We start from the raw sequence: 20,866 nt of genomic DNA, 5'->3' as shown, positions 1-20,866 counted from the left end.
GGGTGGAAGCATGCATGTGCCATATGGCACTCATGTAATCATGCATGATGAGAGAGAATGCATGCATGACGAACTCAATGATGGGGGTGGAAGCATACATCTGCCACATGTCCCTCAAGTAATCATACATGAAGAAAGAGAGGTCATGCATGAGCATGCATGCGGAACACAATGATGAGGGTAGAAGCATGCATAAAGAGAGAGAGAGAGAGAGAGAGAGAGAGAGAGAGCATGTGAGATGAGAGATGTGTGTAATCATTGTGTGGAGAGCATGTATGATGTAATCATGTGCATTGGGATGTATGAGTTTTTATGGGGATTCGTAGACATAAGAGTGTGTATGCATGCATGGGGATACATGCACGGCGAGTTGGGATGTGCACGAAAAAATAATCGGGGTACTGATCGTGACTTTCTTATGGTAGCTTGGATTGCAACGATTTTCGTATCATCAAAAACCTCACGATTCCTACAAAAATATGATACCACTCAAAACACCAGATAGAGGTTAATCAACAAATCGAAAAATAAATCTAAGTTAAGCATTACTATGAAACGATTCAAGATGTAAATATAATCAACGACCGGAACGTCTTGGACCTACTAGACAGCTTCCCCTAAACCAAACCCACCCCCAACCCCCTGCCACGGGAACGTATTTCTTTTCTTTTCATGCTTGTTTAATGTTTTATTAGATCCCCACCCCATAAACCCTTATTTTACTATTTATTTTATTTTATTTATCTTAATATTTTTTCAATCACCAATTTGGACCTGATCTGGATCGTAGATCCAACAATCCGACATGGATTTGTAGGCGAATGATCCACCCCACCGATCTGCATTTTAAAACATTGGATCTTTAGGTGTACGCCCACCCTACTGATCCATGTTTTAAAACATTGAACAAAATATTTTTCATTGCTTCAGACTTGATAAAAGATGGAGCCGTATGATTTGAATTCAAACTCAATTCAACATCCCAAGAGTGCAATTCATTCAAACTAATTACGGGTAAGCTGATCAAGCCTACCCGGTCATCCAATGGATTGAATCGAATGGGGGTGGGTTCAAGGCCAGTTTGTAGACCAAGCAAGTTGGGTTAGGGTCCAAACGTTTGGACGTACCTATATGCTCAAGTCGAGTCCAAGCTAGATACAGACTTGAACTGACCCGGAATATAATATATTTAATTATATCTTTATATTTTAAATATATATAATATTTTTTATAGTGTTTTTATTTTGATCCATACCCGCTCAGATCTGGGTAGGCTTAGGGTTGACCCTCAGATTTTGCTTGGTCAAGCAACTAAATACATATTACCATACTATTCAAAAAACTATACACGCATGACCTTAAGAATGTTTTGAAAAACAGCCCATTTAGCTAGCTCGGCCTATTTTCGATCTTGTTTAGCGGTTCTCTGGTTTTCCCTATATTAAAAAGGATTAATAACAGTAGGAACCATATACATTATTGGAAAAGGCCGGTGAAAGCAAGCAAAATAAGAGATATAAATCAAAAGAAAGTTCCAATCCCTATGATTCGAGGCTCAAAGTATTTGCTATTACTAGACTATAGTTACCCCTTATTTATATGAATGATTATCCATCTAAGCTCTCTAGGTAATTTCATCCTCAAGATACAAAGGAGCAGAAAATTTACTCTATGCCACCAATAAAAGGCACAATTATTACGAGATCTATAGCACTAAAGTTGCCTTTTTTCTAAAAAGAGAATGCTCTCAAATTCACTTTTCAACATTAGGAAAAACTTGATACAAGGGAGGAACCCGTCATTAGATTAATATAAAATATCATATCCTCTAATAGTCAGAGCTGGGGCACATTGATAATATATCTCATGATCCACTGGTGTAGGCAAGGGCACAAAATTACAAGTTTTTATTGGTCTAGCAATTTTATTTTATTTTTTTAACTCTAACTTAAGTTTCATCAAAAGGAGCGAAAGTTCAGAGTTACAGAGTTTTACAAAAATAGTAACAAAACAAAAGAAGAAGGGGAGAGAAAGGAGGAAGAAGAAGGATCAAATGACAGGGATGAGAGAGGTTAAGGGAGAAGTCTTGTTAAGGCATCGCTGCGTCATTTTTCTCTCGATTGACATTGCAAAATAAGAGCTCATTACCTAGGGTGGCTAACAGAATTTCATCCATGATGGCGGTCTATTGCCACTAAGGATATTTGCACCAATTGATCACATTAGCTGAATCACCATCGACAATAACTTTGGAATGGTTGTCGGTGAGCCTAATCACCCCTTCTTTTACTGCTTGAAACTCGGCTTCATTGATGTCGTAGAACAACAGACTACCACTATAAGTGAAAATGGTCTCTCCATGGTGGTTTCTCAAAATAACCCCAAAGCTTGCCTCCTGAACATTTGGTCGAACACTTCCATCAAAGTTCATTTTGAGCCACCCAAGGGTTGGTGGGAGCCAACAAGCAAACCTTTTAACCTTTTTATAGTTATGTTTCAAGATTTCGAAGAAATTGGAGTAGAACACTTCTTTAGAGTAGCACTTAAGGTTATGAGTGTCTGAGCCCATTAGATAGTCCCTCGAAGTACTTGAATCCTTATACACTCTATCTCTTGGGATTTACGTTCAAAGACTCTAGAGTTCCTCTCTTTTCAGATAAACTAGAGTATAGAAGCAACTAGAGACCTCCATAAATAAATGCCCATCAAAGGGAAGGAGGGGTGTAGAATTTGGGCAAAGAATTTCTAGATTTTCTATGGTTCTGCCGCTTAGAAATCGAAGCTACCCAATTCCAAATAGAGCTGGCAAATGGGCAGTGGAGGAGTAGGTGTCTGTTATCCAACTCACAGAAGATACAAACGCGTAGTCCCACAAGTGGTTGTCTTTTGCCCAATTACTGGAATAGGTGATTGTTGTCTTCCACCCAATTATCAGAACACGTGTAATCCCACTAGTGGCTTTGCTCATAGCACGCTAAATAGCAAGCGCCCATGCACCCCAGTAAGCACGCAATTCACACACTTCTTGTACTCCACATATGCAGGATATTGTAATATTTAAGCATTTATTTGTTTAATCTCTTCATTTTGGGATAAATAGCCTACTACTTCTTTCTACAAATAAGACATAATGCATTTCCCAAAACACTATAATATAAAGGAAAACATTTATGTAAGGTTGAGACCCTCAACAATCAATTAAAAGGCACTTCAAAAATTCACTAGAAGCACAATTTAGATCATCTTGACCTTGAGATACATGGACATAAAAAAAAAAAGGACTTCAAGTTCTGGAAATAGTGCATCTTGTACTTCATTATATATATTGTCAATTTTCAAGATTTTGATTTGTTCATAGATTTGTTTGATCTAGACTATTTTTTTGAAGCTTTAAATTTTATAATTAGAAATGAAAATAAATTTTCAGGCCATTATAAAGATTTTCAATATTGAAACATCTATCGATACTATTTGAATGTGCACCTTACATTGATTGTTAGGGCCTCAACTTTATATAAACTGCACTCTAATATAAAAGAGATATTATTTTGAAACAACACATGGTATTTTCCATAGCAAAATACAATAGTCTAGGTGTGCTTTATACCCAAATTCCTACACACTAGTTTCGAGCTGGCTTGGCCAATTTTGAGTTGGTTCGCTAGTTTTTTATTAGGAACCCCAAATATCTTACACAATAATTAAGGGGATTAAAATAACCTAATTAAATTGAGAGAACTTTTTTTTTAACTTGCATACTTCTTTAAAAAAGAATTTCAAAAATACTGAAATTGCCACTATTTGAATATTGTAAATCGTCACTAAGTGAGGGCATTTCAATAATTTGAATCACTCGAAATAAACATAATACTCCCATTATTTGGTGGAATGCCTCTATTTGTCCAAAAATCCCAATTCTGAATAATAGTAATCTAGATATTTTAAAGATACTTTCTAAAAGGCATTCGAGTGAAAAAAAAAAAAAGGTCCGTCTAATTATGGGATATTAAAAAAATAAAAAACTTTATATTATCTATCAATCTTATAGTATTGAAGGTGCACCTCTAAATGATCTCAAGGCTAAGTGGTCAGGGTAGTGGGGGGCCATAATATGACGTTTCGAGTTTCATTCCTATCATAAGTAGATAATCCCATCACCATTGATCTACCAAAAAAAGAAACCCAGTAAGGTGCAACTTAAAAATTCTCTAGAATAAAATATTCCGATTTTAGAAATCCCTCTAATTAATTATTTCAACTTTGAGATATATGGATATAAAGAAAAATAAAATTTCAAATCCTAAAACTAGTGCACCTTGTAACAAGTTATTTAAACCGTCAATTTTTCAACATTTTTATGTGTTTATAGAACTGCTCGATTAGTACTATTTTTAAAATTTTAAATTTTATACCTTGAGATGAAAAAATATATTTTTGAGTCATTGCAATTTTTCTTACACCAAAATTATATATCTAAAAGAAATTCATAGGTGCACTTTACTTGTACATGTACAATCTAAATATCACCCCTAAAAAAAAAAGGGAATGTTTCTATGGGACCCCACCTACATAGAAAAGATAAGTGATTGTTACTTTCCAGCTGTCGGATCTAAAGAAACCGTTGGGATAACACAATTAAAATATCACTAATTTGAAAACAAACTTGGCAACTGACTCTCTCAAGTTGCCCTTCCCTTATCCATCGCACCTATCACACGCCTCATGCTCTCTCTCTCCATATCTCTCACGCCTTACTATCTTTCTAATCTCGTTATCTTTCTCTAACCCTTGCATTCCTCACCCGCAAACCCTAACCCTCTCTAGCGATTTCTATCTCTAGCAAAAAAGAGAGCAAGAGGAAGAAAGGAGAGCAGTAGCCGCACAACCATTATATCAAAACATAAATAAATGAAAGCTAGACCAATAGAACTTTATTCATTTGATTTTTTGATCCGTCAAAAAAAAAAACAAAAAGCATAAAACATTATGAACACAAATATTAACTAAAATCAAAATATTCAGATTCCCAAAAAAAAAAATTTCTTAATTAACCAAATCGATTAATATTATTTTGTTTTTGATGAACAAACCACAAGCACCAATTACCCCAAAACAATTTCATAATCAACCAAGTCAATTGATATTATTGTGTTTTTAATGAACAAACCACAAGCACCAATTACCCAAAAAAAAAAACTTTCTTAACTAACAAAATAACTAACAAACCACACCCCAAACCACAACACAAATTGAAGCAAATATTGACATAACATTAAGGAACCACAATGCCAATTGAAATTTTGCCTTTTGATGAACAAACCATAACCCAAATTCAAACAAATATTGACAAAACAAATATTCACAAAACAAGAAGGAACCACAACCCAAATTGAAACAATATCTCTGAAGCTTCGGTCGCACTGTTTCCATCTGCAACATTGAGCAGTAGACCACCCCCCTCTCTCTCAAAACTAGCAATTCGCTCCATTTGCAAACCTAGCTCTCCATTATTGAAACGACAGTAGTCCACCCAGCTCTCTCAAAACTAGAGATGCCATCCATTTGCCAATGTAACCTTCCATTATTGAAGTGGCAGTAGTCCACCCCATCTCTCTCAAAACTAGTGATAATTAGCAATGCCTTCCATTTGCAAACTTAACCCTCCATTATTGAAGCGATTGAGAGAGAGAGACTTGCATTGAAGTGATAGATAAAGGGTTAGGGTTCCTGCGGCTTCCTTCCATTTGACAAAGGGTAGGGTTCTTGAGGTTTTCTTTTATTTGACAAAGGGTTAGGTTCCTGCAGCTTCCTTCCATTATTAGAAGAGCAAGAAACTATTAACAGAGGTTAGGGTTACTATGGGTAAGAACAGAGGCTTGGGGTTACTGCAGGCAGAGAGAGACAATGAGAAAGAGAGAGAGTATGGTGTGAGACTTGCACACCCGAAAAGAAAAGGGGAGGCGTACGGACTGAGAGATGGTTCCTAAGTTTAGACATAATTTTGTGACATTGAGACAGGTGTTTTCGTAGTCAAGATGGTTCCTAAGTTTAGACATAATTTTGTGACATTGAGACAGGTGTTTTCGTAGTCATGCTTTTAGATCGGATGGCTAAAAGTAACAACCACATTTTTTTTTTTTGTGGGTGGGGTCACATATAAAGTTGCCCCAAAAAAAAAAGAATCCATCTAAATATGGGATATATTTGGCGCACCCTTGCTAAAGACTTTTGACTTCTTTTAATATTTCGGTTCTCCTTGCCTTATTCATTTAGGCCGTGTTTGATAACCGGAAGTTAGTTATCTAAAGATGGAACTTACTTATTACTATCGATGTTTTATGTTTTATGTTTGATAAAAAAATACAAGATATTTAAAGAAATTCTTTGTACTGTAGCTCTTCCCACTTCTACTCTTTAAAAAAATTCCGTGGAAAACCATGAAACTTAAAAAATGAACTTCATCCTCGACCTCTTGCTTCTTTAGCACCCTCACGCCACTGCATTCAATGCCTCCGCCTCCTCCATGCCTCCACCTCTGCCTCCTCCGCATCTGCTCCTCCTCATCAGGTACTCTCTCTCTCTCTCTCTCTCTCTCTCTCTCTCTAACCCCTCTTCTTCTTTCTCCCTTTGTCTCTAACCCCTCTTCCTCTCTCTCCCTCTCCCTCTCTCTTTAACCCCTCTTCATCGGGTACTTTTTTTTTCCCTTAAAAATTTCCCCTAAAACCAAAAAATTTCATTATTGGGCATTTTAGGGATTCTTTTGTGGACAATAAAACATTGAAAATTATTAGAATCATTAGTTTTGGGTGTGCTTCATCTTGCAGGGTTTCAAAGATTAAATCATAAATGAGAAAAGATGCATCTTCTGATTTTTAAAGTTATGTTTAGTGATATGGTAGAATACTTTTCTGGTTTTCTTTTATTGGGCATTTTAGGGCTTCTTTCGTGGACAATAAAACCATAATGTTGAAAATTATTAGAATCATTGGTTTTGGAGTGTGTTTTATCTTGCAGGGTTTCAAAGAGTTAATTGATATAATATATTGTATTTTCTGATTTTCTTTTCATTATCTCTATCTCTTTTATTTTCTTTTGCTTTTTCTGTTTTTTTGTTGAGTTCTGAAAATAGAGTACCAGTTTGAGAGTTATTAGAGTTTTAATGCTATGAATGAGTCTTGAACTTCTAGGATTGTAAGGACAGGGGACTGTTAGTAATAAAATAATGCATTTTATTCACATTTTTTTTTCCCCTAATGAGTACCAACATATTAAATTTCAAGAAGAATTTGTGAATGAAATGTAGTCTAAATTGGGTTTTTCTACTGTTGTCTATGAGAACACCTTCTTAATGATGAATAGATGCCTAAGAGGTCTTGCTTTTTTCAGATTATTTTTTTTTTCCAGATATTTTATGAATGGATGTCTATGAGATTGTTTTCTTATGAAAATGTAGATTTTCAGATGAAATTGTTAATCTTTCTTTGGATATTTTGAATGGATGCCTAAGCAGTCTTGCTTTTCAATCTCTTGCTAGATGCACTAAATATGCAATTTTTTAATTGTGTGAATGGATTCTTTCTAATTACTGCATCGATGGACATTAAAGTTCACCATAATCGGATTTGGATTTTTTTGTATTGTGAAATCCTTCTCAACATGAAAATGTAGTCCTTTAGATGAAAATGTAGTGCTTTTTTGTTTTTTTTTTTCAAATTGTTGGTGAGTATATGTCCAATATCTGTCTTTTTTCTTTCTTACTAGATGGGTCAAAGGTGTAATTTGAATATGTCCAAGATCTGTCTTTTTACTTTATTGTTAGATGGGTATAAGTGATTCTGTTCATCACAATCTATATCATATGTTTTGCTCTAGGTTTTTTTTTTGTTAAATTTTGGTGTATTTGATTTGCAATTGACAACTGAATGAATGGATAGTTCATAGTGTGAGATTTATTGAAGTATTTGTTTTAAATTTTTTAGGCAGTTTTTCATTTACTCTCTGTTGTCATTTTAGGGCTTGAATGATTGTTGTGGGAAATATGTGCTCTACATTTTGTAATTTTCACCATCACTTGCTAATCTTCCAGCATCTTATCAAATATAGGTACTTAAACTTCTTTAACATTCCAGCAGGTTATGAAATACATAAACCTATAACTTCTTGCAGTAACCTCTTTCGAAGAACTTCCAATTTACAATTTATAATTGGAAAAAGTTTATATAAGGTTGCAACCTTATAATGTAGAACCATGAATGCACCTCAAAAATCGAGATGTATGACTATGAAAATTAAAAAGATTTTAAGTCTCAGAAATAGTATCTTACAACATATTATTTACACCGTCCATTTTCAAGATTTTCATATGTTTATATATTGACTTGGTTTTAACTATTTTTTAAATTTAAAATTTTATAAGTAGATATAAAAATAGATTTTGAGATAATCTCCAGAATAATTTACATCAAAATTATATATTATAATAAAATTTGAAGGTGCTTTGTAGTAGGATTGTTTACTGTTGCAACCGTATGGAAACCACACCATTTATAATTTAACTTCTAGTTATGAGAGAGAGAGTGATGGTAACATCTTTTACTTTTATTATTAAAAGAGAAAGTTTATAGGGAAATTATCTCCATAGCCATTATTTTTAAGTTTCATTTCTTGATAAACTCAATGTTTTAAAAGATATCTGGTAACCTCCTAGCCACTTTAAACCTATTTTTTAACCTAAACAAATGTGGGAGAGATATGCTATTTCTAAAACCAATCATTTCTCTCTCTTCCCTTATGTACCTCAAACTTCTTTCTTTCTCTCTCTTCCTACGTCCCTCACTCTCTCTCTCTCCTCTTATGTTTCTCCAAACACGTCTCTCTCTCCTCCGGTAACCTATCACTTCTATGAAACCCTTCTCTCTCTCTCTCTCTCTCTTTCTCTCTCTAGAAGTTTGGGAAGATGGCTTTTAGAAAAGGGTACGGTTTGTATAGAGCCTAGACTCGAAACAATCAAATTAGAGCCTACCTTCAAATAGTATCGAGAAATGTGGTTTTAATATTGAAAATATTTGTAATAGCCTTAAAATATCTTTTTATATTTATTTATAAAGTTTAAAGCGTTAAAAAATAGTGTAGATCGACAGATCTATGAAAACTTTAAAATCTTGATAATTGACAGTCCAAAAATGTGTTACAAAATACACTATTTTCAAAACTTGAAATCTATTTTTTTTCTCATGTCCACGCTTCTTGATGTCGAGATGATCAATTTAAAGATATTTGAGCATCAAAACAAACTCTTCTAATGAAATTTTTGAGGTAAGCGCAAATTTGATTGTTTAGAGCAATGGTTTAAAAAACGGATCGGTGACCACCTAGATCGGGTACTTCAAAAACTGATCCGGATCAGCGAATCGGAGATCCGGATCGGGAATCAGCTGAATCGGTCAGATTAAAGCTTCAAAAAAATCCGAAAAAATTATTAAAATTCATTATAAATGTCGTTTTTTAGGAATCCAATAAGAAATGAGGGTACTACATTATTAACTTTCATTTTTTTTATCAATTTGTGAATATTGAGATGCTCTTTCCCTGTATAAACTTAAGTATTAAATTCACATCACATAAAAGAAAAATCATAGAATTATCATGGATAAAATATATAATTATAAATGGGCTATAATAAAGAGTAGACTAAATCAATGAAAGAATGGCCATTAAAATCTCCTTTTGGTGAAAAACCCTAATCCGCTACGAAAATCCAAATTATTACAGCCTAACTAACTATAATCCAAAATTATTACAACCTAACTAATTATAATATTATATACTGAAATTATAATTAATAATTTATATTTTATAATTATTTTATTAGATAAATAATAACAAATTAAAAATATTTTATAATATTATCTAATTTAAAATGTATTATTGACAACTGTAAGAAAAATAGTACATTATACGATTTATAATATAAAAATTAGTAAATAAAATAAAAGATTTGGTTATCAATATAAAAATTAATAAAATGCATACAAATTTTGGAAATAACACTTTTATTTATTATATGTCCAAGGGGAAACAAAAATTAGCTCAAGAAGGGATAAATTTTTATATGGCCCAAGGAGGGATTCGAACTTGAGAAGTCAAAGCAAATAACATTAGTGATAACCATCGTCCCTCCTTAGCATATATGTTTAAAATTGCCTATTACTAGCATATATTTGCATGCTGTTTTCATTTAGAGAATATTTGGAAATTATCCCACGTCGAAGGATGAGTATTCAAATATGCTATATAAATAACTATGTAATTGGAAGATAAACCCAAGTGTGAAAACACTAGGGCATATGTGCACATACACGCGTGCATGTGCGTGTTGCACGTGTGGCACATGTGGGAGTGGTGTGTGTCCACACGTGTGGGAGTGGTGTGTGTCGCACATGTGATGCGTACACACATGTGAAAGTGTTTTTGATGCCTGAACCGGTGCACGTGTGCATGTGCGTGCGACACATGTGGGAGTGGTATGTGTCGCATGTGTGGCACATATGGGAGTGGTGTGTATCGTACGTGTGGCACATGTGGGAGTGGTGTGTGTCTCACGTATGATGCGTACACACGTGTGAAAGTGTTTTTGATACCTAAACCGGCTGGAACTAGTGCACATGTGCATGTGCGTGCCGCACGTATGGCACGTGCGACACATGTGGGAGTGGTGTGTGTCGCACGTGTGGCACATGTGGGAGTGGTGTGTGTCGCACGTGTGATGCGTACACATGTGTGAAAGTGTTTTTGAGGCCTGAATCGGCTAGAACCGGTGCACGCGTGCATGTGCGTGTTGCATGCATGGCACGTGTGGGAGTGTGTGTGGCACGTGTGGGAGTGTCTACCGCTCGTGTCACACGTGCAGGAGTGGTGCGTGTTGCACGCGATGCGTACACGTGAAGATGCTTTTGAGGCTAGAACTAGGAGGGAACCGAACAGAACCGGGTGGGAACCAGCTGTTCTGCTCTAGAACGGGGCGGTTTTCGGTTTTGTGTTGGAACTGGCACGGGTTGTGCCGATTCCCAAGTCGAACGGGGGGAGTCCGGTTCGACTCATCGATTTTTAAATTATTGGTTTAGAGCATCAGCTCTATATAAACATTTCCCTTTAGAAAATGTATGTCTTTTTAGATTTGTTTGGCCTAACAAACATGTTTAAATTAGCTGAGGGGCTTAGAAAAAATAAAATATAAAATTTTTATGCTTCAAGATATCTTTTAAAACCTTAAGTCTATTGATAAATTAAACTTAAAAATAGAAAGTATGGAGATATTTTCTCAAGTTTATATAACGTTGCAATCTTATAATGTAGAACTACATATGCATCTCAAAAATCCATTGGAAAATTTTGTTTTAATGTTAAATAGTGCATCCTGCAACACATTATTTAGACTGTTTATTTTCAAGATTTTCACATGTTTATAGATCTATTTGATTTTAATCATATTTATAATTTAAAATTTTATAATTAGATATGAAAATAGATTTTCAAACAATTTTACAAATTTTTAACACAAAAATTACATGTTGTTACGATAAAGTTTGGAGGTGCACCTGAATGAGATTATTAACGTTGCAACAAAACCGCACGTTATTAGAAAGAGTGCGTGGAGCCAGAAAAGCCATTTAACACGAATTGATCATTATCGCACACGTGATTCTTTACCGCAATATCAAATTGGTCTACCGTCCAGATGAAGCATTACCTTCCCATCAAAGGCATCAACGCCGTGCATTTACCTGCTCAGGTGTAACAGTAATCCTATATTTGACCGTCATTTCACTTCGCTTCAAAAAAACGTATCTTCACTCAAAATGGATGATCACATGGCCTCTGAAAACCCTAGAAAAGAAGAATTGGGAAAAGAAGAGAGACAAAACCCTAAAAATGGAGGAGGAAAAGAAGAGAGGGACTGGTCTGAGATGCCATGTGACCTCCTGGTTAGGGTTTTTCAGTTGCTAGAAACGCAGGATGTGTTCTATAAAGCTCAGAGGGTTTGCTCCTCATGGCGAAAGGCCACCTTCGACTCTTCTCTGTGGCGATCGCTCAGCCTCTTGGCGTGGAGCGTCTGGGAGGAGGACCATGACTGGGACGAGATGGAGCTCGCAGCGAAGCGCCTGGTCGATAGGAGTTGCAGCCAGTTAGTGGACTTCTCAGTGCAGAAATTTGGAACCGATGCACTCTTGCTACATGTTGCTGAGAGGTTAGGGTTTCTGCCATTTTGCGAGTTTTCATGGTTTTGGTTGTGATGCTTTGATGTGTGTTTGGTGTTTCAATTTTTTCTATGTTTTTGGAAGGCTTGGATTTGGATTTGCATTTAAAGATTTTCTTTCGGTGGAGAAGATGGAGTTTTACTCTAATTTATTTTCTGATTCTTCTTATTTATTTTTCAAATGCTCTGTTTTCCTTTTTCTTTCTTTGATTGCCATGGGGCTGGGGTTTCTATTTCTGTAGTTTCATTCCTTTTCGTTTCAACTTTTCAAAGTTGAAAGAATCCTCATTTATGCTTTGCAATTTTATGCAGTGATGTAGGTTTCATGTTATTTTCTTCCTTTGAAGCGTTTTATATTTGTAAATGGAGTGTCTCTGAATTTCAAGGATCCTATTTTATGGGTTTTTCCATATAATATTTTTGGGTCTACAGAGAGGGAACTGTTACCTCAATCCGTATTCCTAACAATCTGATGAATGTAGGACTTGATGCGGTGCCTGTGTTTTGTTTTTTCATTTTTTGTGTATCTTGAACTTGATGGAAATGCTAGCGTCTTTGGACGTAACGGAATTTCATTGACATGTTAGAGGTTTTCCTTTGGGGCCAATTGAAGTCCTAGGTGTCATGGGTTGTGAACTAACTTCTATAATGTTAGGCTTATTATTTCATGGCTTTTCTCTCATGTATTATTGTGTGCATTTCTACTTTTGTTCCTAGTCAGGGTTATTGTCTCTGCCTTGCTTCAAAGGTGATTCCTGCAGAATATTTTAATTCAAAAGTCGATGTCATGTTTAATAGAGCAGAATTGCAGACCAGGATTTGTGTACTCGACCCCAATTAGTTGGGAAAAGGCTTTGACGATGATGTCATGTTTAATGGCGACGTAGTGACTTCATTGCAATATATTTTATGGAGCATCAAATATTAAATTCGTATTAATTCGTTGGTATTTTCTGCAACATATTTGAAGCTCTATATTGCAAAATATAGCAAGGGTAAATGGAGGCTCTAAGGTTGTCCTTGCTATCGCTTCTTCTCTTACAGGACACACTCCAAGGAACACTGTGATGCTCATGTTAATTTTTTTAAGGGTTGGTATTGCATCCACATACTGTGGATGCTTAAAAGGTGCACAAGCACCTTTTAGTGGTTCAGATTGAACCATTCTCCTCCGAGGGTCATTAATGAATATCGTTTTATTTTATTTTATTTTTATTTAAAAATTATTTTAATCTGAAATTTTGATTTTAGGTTCATTTTTATAAGTAAGATTAAATAAAATTAATTAAAAAATATATTTGGAATAAAAATATTGACCAAAATAAATTTAGAGGTATTTAGGTATTTTTTATTTAAAATATTTTAATCTTTTTTTATTTAGTTTTATTTATAGAATACACCTACACTCCAAAATTCAGATAAGTATCTTATTTAAAAAAAAATTAAAAATAAAATACAAGACTAATTTTGGCCATATGAGATCTCAACCATTGGAATGGTGATTGTGCACCCTTCCACCCATCCACACGATGTGGATGGGATAGTTCTCCTGTTTTATGAGACTTACCACTCTATCCTTGAAGGAATATATCTTGTTCAGGGGTTCAATAGGCTACAACATGATTTTACTGTAGTGTCTTTATGGTTGGACTTATTTTTCCTTGAATCAGAAATTTAAGTGGTAACATAGACCTTTCTGCGATTTTGTTTTCTAAGTTATGGAGGACTCTAAGTTGGATAAAGCTAACAAGATCTTTCTTTTTGAGACCTCCACGTGATATGTCCCGTCCTTTGGTGGGGATTCCAGTTATATTTTTCTAGCTAGGATTTAAATTTTAGATTGTCTTACAAATTTTTTGTTTTTAACGAAAGATACTTCCTATTGATCATATACCTTCTAATGTTTTTCCAGAATTTCCTATTTTTCAAAATGAAAATAGAAAATTTTTCCTCTGAACTTTCTATCTTGCATGAGCACAAGAGACACATATATATACCCATGAGCATCCTGAACTGTTCATTGATATACTGTGGACATGGGTACAGGATCAGATTTCATTTTCTTCCTCTCGCTCTCTCTATCTATCTATCTCTCTTTTTGGGTGATTTAACATGTGGAAGTATCCAACATGGATAGGACACCCAGTTTTTAAGTATTTTCCATAACACTTTGCTATGCTTGGCATGGAGGACAACCAATCTATTGGTATTCTACCCTTCTTATAATTGACAATGGCATTTGGCTGACAATACTTTATTTTCGGTATCACAATCCTTAACATATACCCATTTAGTGGGATTCCCTTTATTGGTAAAGGTGATTTCTCCATAAGGTGATATCCACTTTATCGGTTTCACAAGCCTTTGCATACACTGATTAAGTAGCATTGACTTTTTTTTTTAATCTAAGACATTGTGAACCGAGCTAGTGGTAGCAAGTCATGCAAGAACTTCAGATCAGTTTTTAAAACCTTGCCCAGTCTGACTTGGACTCAGCAACCTGCCGAGTTCAGAAGGCTCCCTACTTGTTGGGGGCTCATACGGTGCATTTCTCGGCCAAGTTGCTATAGTAGCTTTGGGCGAGTTCAGCAGACATAGGTCCACAAAAAATTGTCTAAGCCAGATACTTCTCCGATATAAAAGGAGAAAGGGGGAAGGGGGAGAGGGGAATCTGACCCTCCTTTCTTCCATTTTCTTCACCATTTGAGCTGGCACCTCTCTCACATATTACCCATATGTATATTTTTCCATTCTTTATCGAATCAAAACATCAGAATCAGCAAATTTAAATTTTTTTTGAAAATTTCGGGTTTGCTGGAATTTATTTTGAAACCAAGGTTTGACTGAAGTTTTGCTTGTTTTTGCCATCCCTAGCTTATTCTACCCTGATAATTTGTCATATATCTTTTTCTTTGTGTTCTCTATTGAATCCAGATTAGATTTCCAAAAAACTCAAAACCTCGGATTTCAATATTTTGAGATGGGGTTTGGCCAAACATTTCAAGAGCTTGGACTAAATTTTCACTTTATATATAATTCCTCTTAGTTTTTATATTTTCTATTTCTATTTGTTCCTGAATTAATGGGATTTTAAAAGCCTTTTGGGGGAATTATTCCAGGGATCGGTGAGTGCACTCGGGATTCACTAAGCCGGCGTGCTCTGTGCACTCCCCAATTTCCTAGAGCGAGTCCTGGTTATCGAGCACTGCTTTAGACATCGAAACTAAAGCACATATAGTATCTTGTTCTTTGACCGTCTTTGAAGAGATTTACATTCATATTGCCCCACATTGCCAACCAAAATTCACAAAGTAATTCAGATTGGTGATTTTACCCCAGAGTCTCTATCTAGTCTGCAAAAAATGCAAAGCTTGAAGCTCAAACTGAACCATGAAAAACTAGTCAACTGTTAAAAGCATTTTGGCATCTATGAACCAATTTGCAAATTGCAATCATTTTACCATGTTTTATAGTGTGGACGGCAAATTTCAGACGGACTATGAGGAGGTGTTTTCTTCTGTGGGAAAGATGAATCTATTATCTTTTCTGAAAAGTTTTTGGTGTCAGTCGACTCATGCATGCGCTCCTGTTTTCAAGGGTTTTGAAGCCTGAAACACACCTTAAATCATTGTGAATCTACTTCCACTTCAAATAATTTGGTGGTCTAATAACAATGTAGATTATAGATCCTTGAAAAACTCAAATAAATTGTCCAAAAAGAAAAGATACAAGACGAAACATTTTGAGGGTCCCTTTTTTTTTTTTACTTTCCAGATTCATTGTCATGATAGTCAAGAATTCGACATGATACACTTGTGAAGTTTTGGATCCTCAATGTACTCCGAGATGGATTTTAGGAGGAGGGACGCACTAGAATAGGTGTGTCTGGGGATGATCCTAAGCCCTACACATTGTTTGGATTTGCGAATATAAGTCCATATGGAATGTGGATAGCTATTCTCTTGGCATAAACTCTCTCATAAGTGAATATTTTATCAGATGGATGCCATGTATCTCTTCATCATGACTCTTTCTTTTTGATAGATAACCTTTTATGAGGACTCTCGGAGTGAGTGCGAAATTTTGATACCTCTAACTAGTCGCTTCAGAGTTGTTTCTCGACAATTTTAGCCATCTATTCTATGCACTGTTTAGATATATAAAGACACCCAGATCCTATTTATTACAAAACCTAATCTACTGTTTGTTGTTTCTGTCCGATCTACTGCTAAGCAGCACCTTGTTTACGTGGATTAATACGTACATATATATTTAATAGATCAATTCTATTTTGTTAAATATGACACACACAATCTGAACCATAGAACAGCCCATCAAACCAGAGAAGTGCACCAATAATTCCAACTGCTAACACCACGACCCCATTTCAGGGCCCCAATGTTGAAGAGACTACATCTTAACCTATGCTACAAGATCACTGAGCCTGCCTTCATGGAAGCCATTGGAAAATTCCCTCACCTAGAGGAGCTCAACATATCCAACTGCCGCCTCCTCTCTGAGCTATCTATCACGGCCGCTGGTTTTAATTGTCCCCGTCTCTCATGCCTTTTCGCAAGCTCCCTTGCTTCGTGCTGCCTTGACCTTACCATCGAGAGCAACGCTGAAGCAGTAGCCATTGCTTCCTCAATGCCTATGCTTAAACACCTTGACATATCAGGTAACCCACTATCAGATGAGGGCCTGAAACAAATTCTTGACAATTGCACTAAGCTTGAGACCCTTGATTTACGTCGGTGCTTTAATCTTGCGCTCGGGTCTGAGATATTGGAAAGGTGCATGAGTGGTGGGATTGCTAGGGTTTGTTACCCTGAGGACTATGAAGTGGAGAGCTCGTGGTCTTATGAAGATGAGTATCCACCCGAGTTCTTTGATGATGTTGATGGGTCGTATGATGGCGAGGATTACGAATTCTCAGATGCAGAGTGGATGTCGTATGGGGATCCTATGTGGGAAGATGCCTTCTGATCTCTCTCTCTCTCTCCAAATGAGTATTTAAGTGGGGAGTCATTGTAAGATGCCTCTCTCCCTCTCTCTCTCTCTCTCTCTCTCTCTCTCTCAAATGGAATGAGGTAGGGTTTCTCTTGGCTTTGACAGTGTATATAGAGCTGTTAATCATCAGCTACATATTGGTTGTTTCAGATCACCTTGTCTATCCAACAGCTGTGTAGCCAGCACCTCACCAGTAGAATCCAAACTCCATTGCACAATAATTTGGATCTTGAAAACATGGAGTTGGCTCACCAGCGTATGCTATCTGCAAATCAGTGCACAATTGAATATCTTGTTTTCTTCTACAACCTTTCAGGTAAGCTCTAGAATATCTTGTATACAATCTTCTAAAGTGCCAAGCTTGAGTAACTCCTAGTGGGCCAAGCCATTTTTTATAGCTTGATGGATCAAGTGGAGCAGAGCGGAGCGAACTCTAGCTTGACAGCTCATTTATTAATCAAGCCGAGCTCAAACCCAGGGAAGTGTGCTTTGAGCTGCAATAGAATTTGTTTAATATGTATATAGCTTGTTTCTATATGTTGAATGTGTCTGGTTTATATGTAAACCGGAAGGGTACCTAGATTATATATCATGTGCTCTCCTTGTTTAGGGCTTTGGGTTTGAGCACAAGCTTTCGTTGATCAATTCAAGCTCAAAGTTGGGTGATTTAAGCTTCAATCAAGCAGTTTCTGATTTTCCTAGTTAAAGTTGGAATCAGACTCACTTGTGGGCTTGGACCGAATCATATTAGATGATGTTTTAAAGTAATGAAAGTGGTTGTTGTATGATACAAGGATCCTTATCCTTCTTCAAATATTTTAGATTTTGTTTACATTTTTTATAAAGGGGAAATTTATCCAGATACCTGTGAGAGATGAACTATTTAGCATTCCCTATTTAACATTCCACTCATTTTTTTATTTAATTATAAAACACCTATTAAGGGATGTATGACTATGAGCTAGAATAGTTGCAGATGGGTAAAATGCTGAATGGTCCGTCTTTCATAGATATTTTGGTAAATTTCCCTTAAAAATTTGAAGAAGCTTGAACATGTCGGTTGACTCCTTGATTTAACCGGTTCGACTTGGAGCTGGTGGGTTATCTATCCAACCCAAGTTTTTGAGATTTTTTTTTCTGAAACATGTAGGTAAATCAAGCTCGAACATGTCAGTTTCCATGTTTGTAGTTCCATGTTTGTATTATTACTGAAAAAGATTTATAAGGTGGTGATTACCTTGTAGAGGTAGTAAGGTTGCAGGAATTTATATTATCTATTTTAATTGGACATTGTAGATTTTGCATTGTCTTATACTGCTTTTGGCACTTTTGAAAAAGATGTATCAAATGGTGTAGAATATTGTACGTCTAAAAGGTTAATGGCTTGTATAAACCTCACCCTTCTATTAATTAGTCATAATAGCTTGTAATCCCATTGGGTACTTGTAACTATAACAATAAAGAGGGAATTTTGAGAAGGTAATGAGAATCCGAATGAATGGTCAGGATGCAAAAACTCAGCAGTGCAAAGATTCATTGAATATGTAAAAGGGTGAGGTTTGTGTAAGGTATAAATATTTGAAGGGTGAGGTTTTGTATAAGGTGTCAACCTTATACTATTGAAGTAATGCGTACCTTAAAACTTTTGCTGAAATGGTAGTTTTCATCCCACAACCCACAAAGCCTTGTGATGATATGAAAATCTATTGTTATTCTCAATTATGAAATTTAAAATTTTAGCAAAGGCGACAATCAAGCAGATCTATAAAAACATAAAAATATTGAAAATGGATGGTCCATATAATGTGTTAGAAGATTAACTATTTTTAAGACTAGAAAGCCCTTGCTTTTTCACCTCTATGAATCTTGAGGTTAAGAGGATTGATTTGAGGATTTTTCTGGATAATAACAACAGTCTCTTGTGAGTTTTTTAGGTGCATTTTACTCATATGGTATAAGGTTGACACCTTATATAAACTTTTTCCATGTAAAGGATATCATTCAGTCCCTTTATTGAAAAATGATCTGTTCGTTTCAAATCTTGTTTACCTTTCTTTATTACAAATTTCGATGTCTTTCGGTCCCTTGAACAAAAAAACATCTCTCTGTCCCCAATGGTGTTTCCTTTGTTTCGAATTTTGACTAAATATGGGTAGGTTTGTTGTTTTTGGGACGATTCTTATTTCACGAAGGGCTTATTGCATATTCTATACATGATACATGGTCTAATTGTGTTTTTATTCAGATGCATTCCCTTACAAAAGTCCATGTTAGGGATGGATTTAATATTTGAAACACATTCTAAGAAACTTTAAATGTATTTATGCTATAGAAGCTTGATTTTATAGCTCAAAAATTAGTACGGATTTGATGATTTGAGGTGAATTAAAAACAAGTTTTAAAATGTTTCATTTTTTTTTGTTTTTCATATTCATGATTGTGGTTGTTGAGATTATGCAATATCCCATCTTTAAGATGGACTAATGTTAAAAGGATACGACATTTGAACAAGTTCTTTTGCTGATGCACCTGAAGCTCATGAGTATGTATCACCAATACATTAGAAAAAGAAAATCAATGTGCAAATATCTCCAATACATGAAAAAAGAATGGGCTCATAAAAGTATAATATTTTTAAAAAGCAATGTGACTATATTATCAATACATGGGGTCATGGTTGTCCCTGCATGAACGGCATTTTCAACTGCATATTTACCTAGCAAGTTGGAGTAACGCGGGCGAGTTTGAGCTACTACCGAGTTTTATATCTCTGCTTTAAGCAACACGTTCAAGTTTTTATTCAATCATTTATCATGATCAAATACTACAACTTATAGTTCAAAATTTGAGCAATACAATTACTTATTTCTGTATTTGAGGGGTAATGCAGCTGATATTCATGGGGTCACGACGTTTTTCTTAAAAACGAAAACTTAATATCCTTGCTTTAGAACAACATCAAATTAGGATCATGGGGTCACGACGTTTTTCTTAAAAACGAAAACTTAATATCCTTGCTTTAGAACAACATCAAATTAGGATTTTTAAACATCTGAAGATCAAAATTTGGTTGCTACAAATTTTATTTTTATTTTTTGTTAATTTTTTTTTTAGAGTTTAGGTAGAATTTTATTTTTATTTATTAGAATTAATTATTAGAAATAGGATAGTTTGATTGAAGTTTTCTTTTTTAGGAAAAGTGTTTTTGGCTTAAATTTTGAAAGAGTTCGTTTTCTTCAATATTGGAAGGATGAGTAGGTTTTTGGTACGAGTTGGGATAGAAGGTCACGTTTAGGAAAGTTTATCTCTTGTATTAGTTGGGAGTAAATTTTTAGGAAATATATTTTCTTTCCCTTTATCTTTAGTTTTTAGGAAAGTTATTTTGTTTCTTATTTTACAAGGACTGTTATCTTTTTGGGTTGGGTTGAAACTCGGGAAGATAATGAGTCATGGTTGCGTAAAAGATGAAGTAGAGAGTTTTAGTTATCTTTTAAGAAGTTGGATGGAAGAATATAGAAAGAATCTAGAGATAATTTATTTTGGTAAATTACTATATTTTGTTTTTAGTTGTGAGATATATTAGGGGTATTTTGAATGTCA

General features: G+C 35.2%; 1 protein-coding gene across 7 annotated transcripts; it reads left to right on the top strand.

Moving 5' to 3' along the window:
* Positions 1 to 6,330: 6,330 nt before the first annotated feature.
* On the top strand, positions 6,331 to 18,054 carry LOC18427178 (F-box protein SKIP19). Of its 7 annotated transcripts, none has more exons than XM_088857409.1 (5): positions 6,404 to 6,567; positions 8,014 to 8,103; positions 11,642 to 12,247; positions 16,648 to 17,286; positions 17,417 to 18,054. In XM_088857409.1, exons 3-4 carry the CDS (start codon positions 11,859 to 11,861, stop codon positions 17,240 to 17,242), a joined length of 984 nt encoding a protein of 327 aa, XP_088713535.1. In that variant the 5' UTR covers positions 6,404 to 6,567; positions 8,014 to 8,103; positions 11,642 to 11,858; the 3' UTR covers positions 17,243 to 17,286; positions 17,417 to 18,054. The 7 variants fall into 7 exon arrangements, with proteins under 7 accessions (XP_088713536.1, XP_088713537.1, XP_088713535.1 ...); XM_088857407.1 differs by having other exon boundaries at positions 6,447 to 6,567; positions 11,585 to 12,247; XM_088857406.1 differs by lacking the exon at positions 8,014 to 8,103 and having other exon boundaries at positions 11,792 to 12,247.
* Positions 18,055 to 20,866: the final 2,812 nt, after the last annotated feature.

Source organism: Amborella trichopoda, chromosome 2 (genome assembly GCF_054954075.1).
Source record: "Amborella trichopoda isolate Santa Cruz 75 chromosome 2, AtrichopodaSantaCruz75HAP2 v2.0, whole genome shotgun sequence".
In the NCBI taxonomy this organism is placed as follows: Eukaryota; Viridiplantae; Streptophyta; class Magnoliopsida; order Amborellales; family Amborellaceae; genus Amborella; species Amborella trichopoda.
This window is presented reverse-complemented; position numbering and strand designations above follow the sequence as displayed.

Coding starts and splice junctions, on each gene's coding strand:
- LOC18427178 (XM_088857406.1), top strand. CDS start 6,524: ATGCCTCCACCTCTGCCTCCTCCGCATCTGCTCCTCCTCATCAG. Junction 6,568..11,791: donor CATCTGCTCCTCCTCATCAG/GTACTCTCTCTC, acceptor TTACCTGCTCAG/GTGTAACAGTAATCCTATAT. Junction 12,248..16,647: donor TTGCTACATGTTGCTGAGAG/GTTAGGGTTTCT, acceptor ACCCCATTTCAG/GGCCCCAATGTTGAAGAGAC.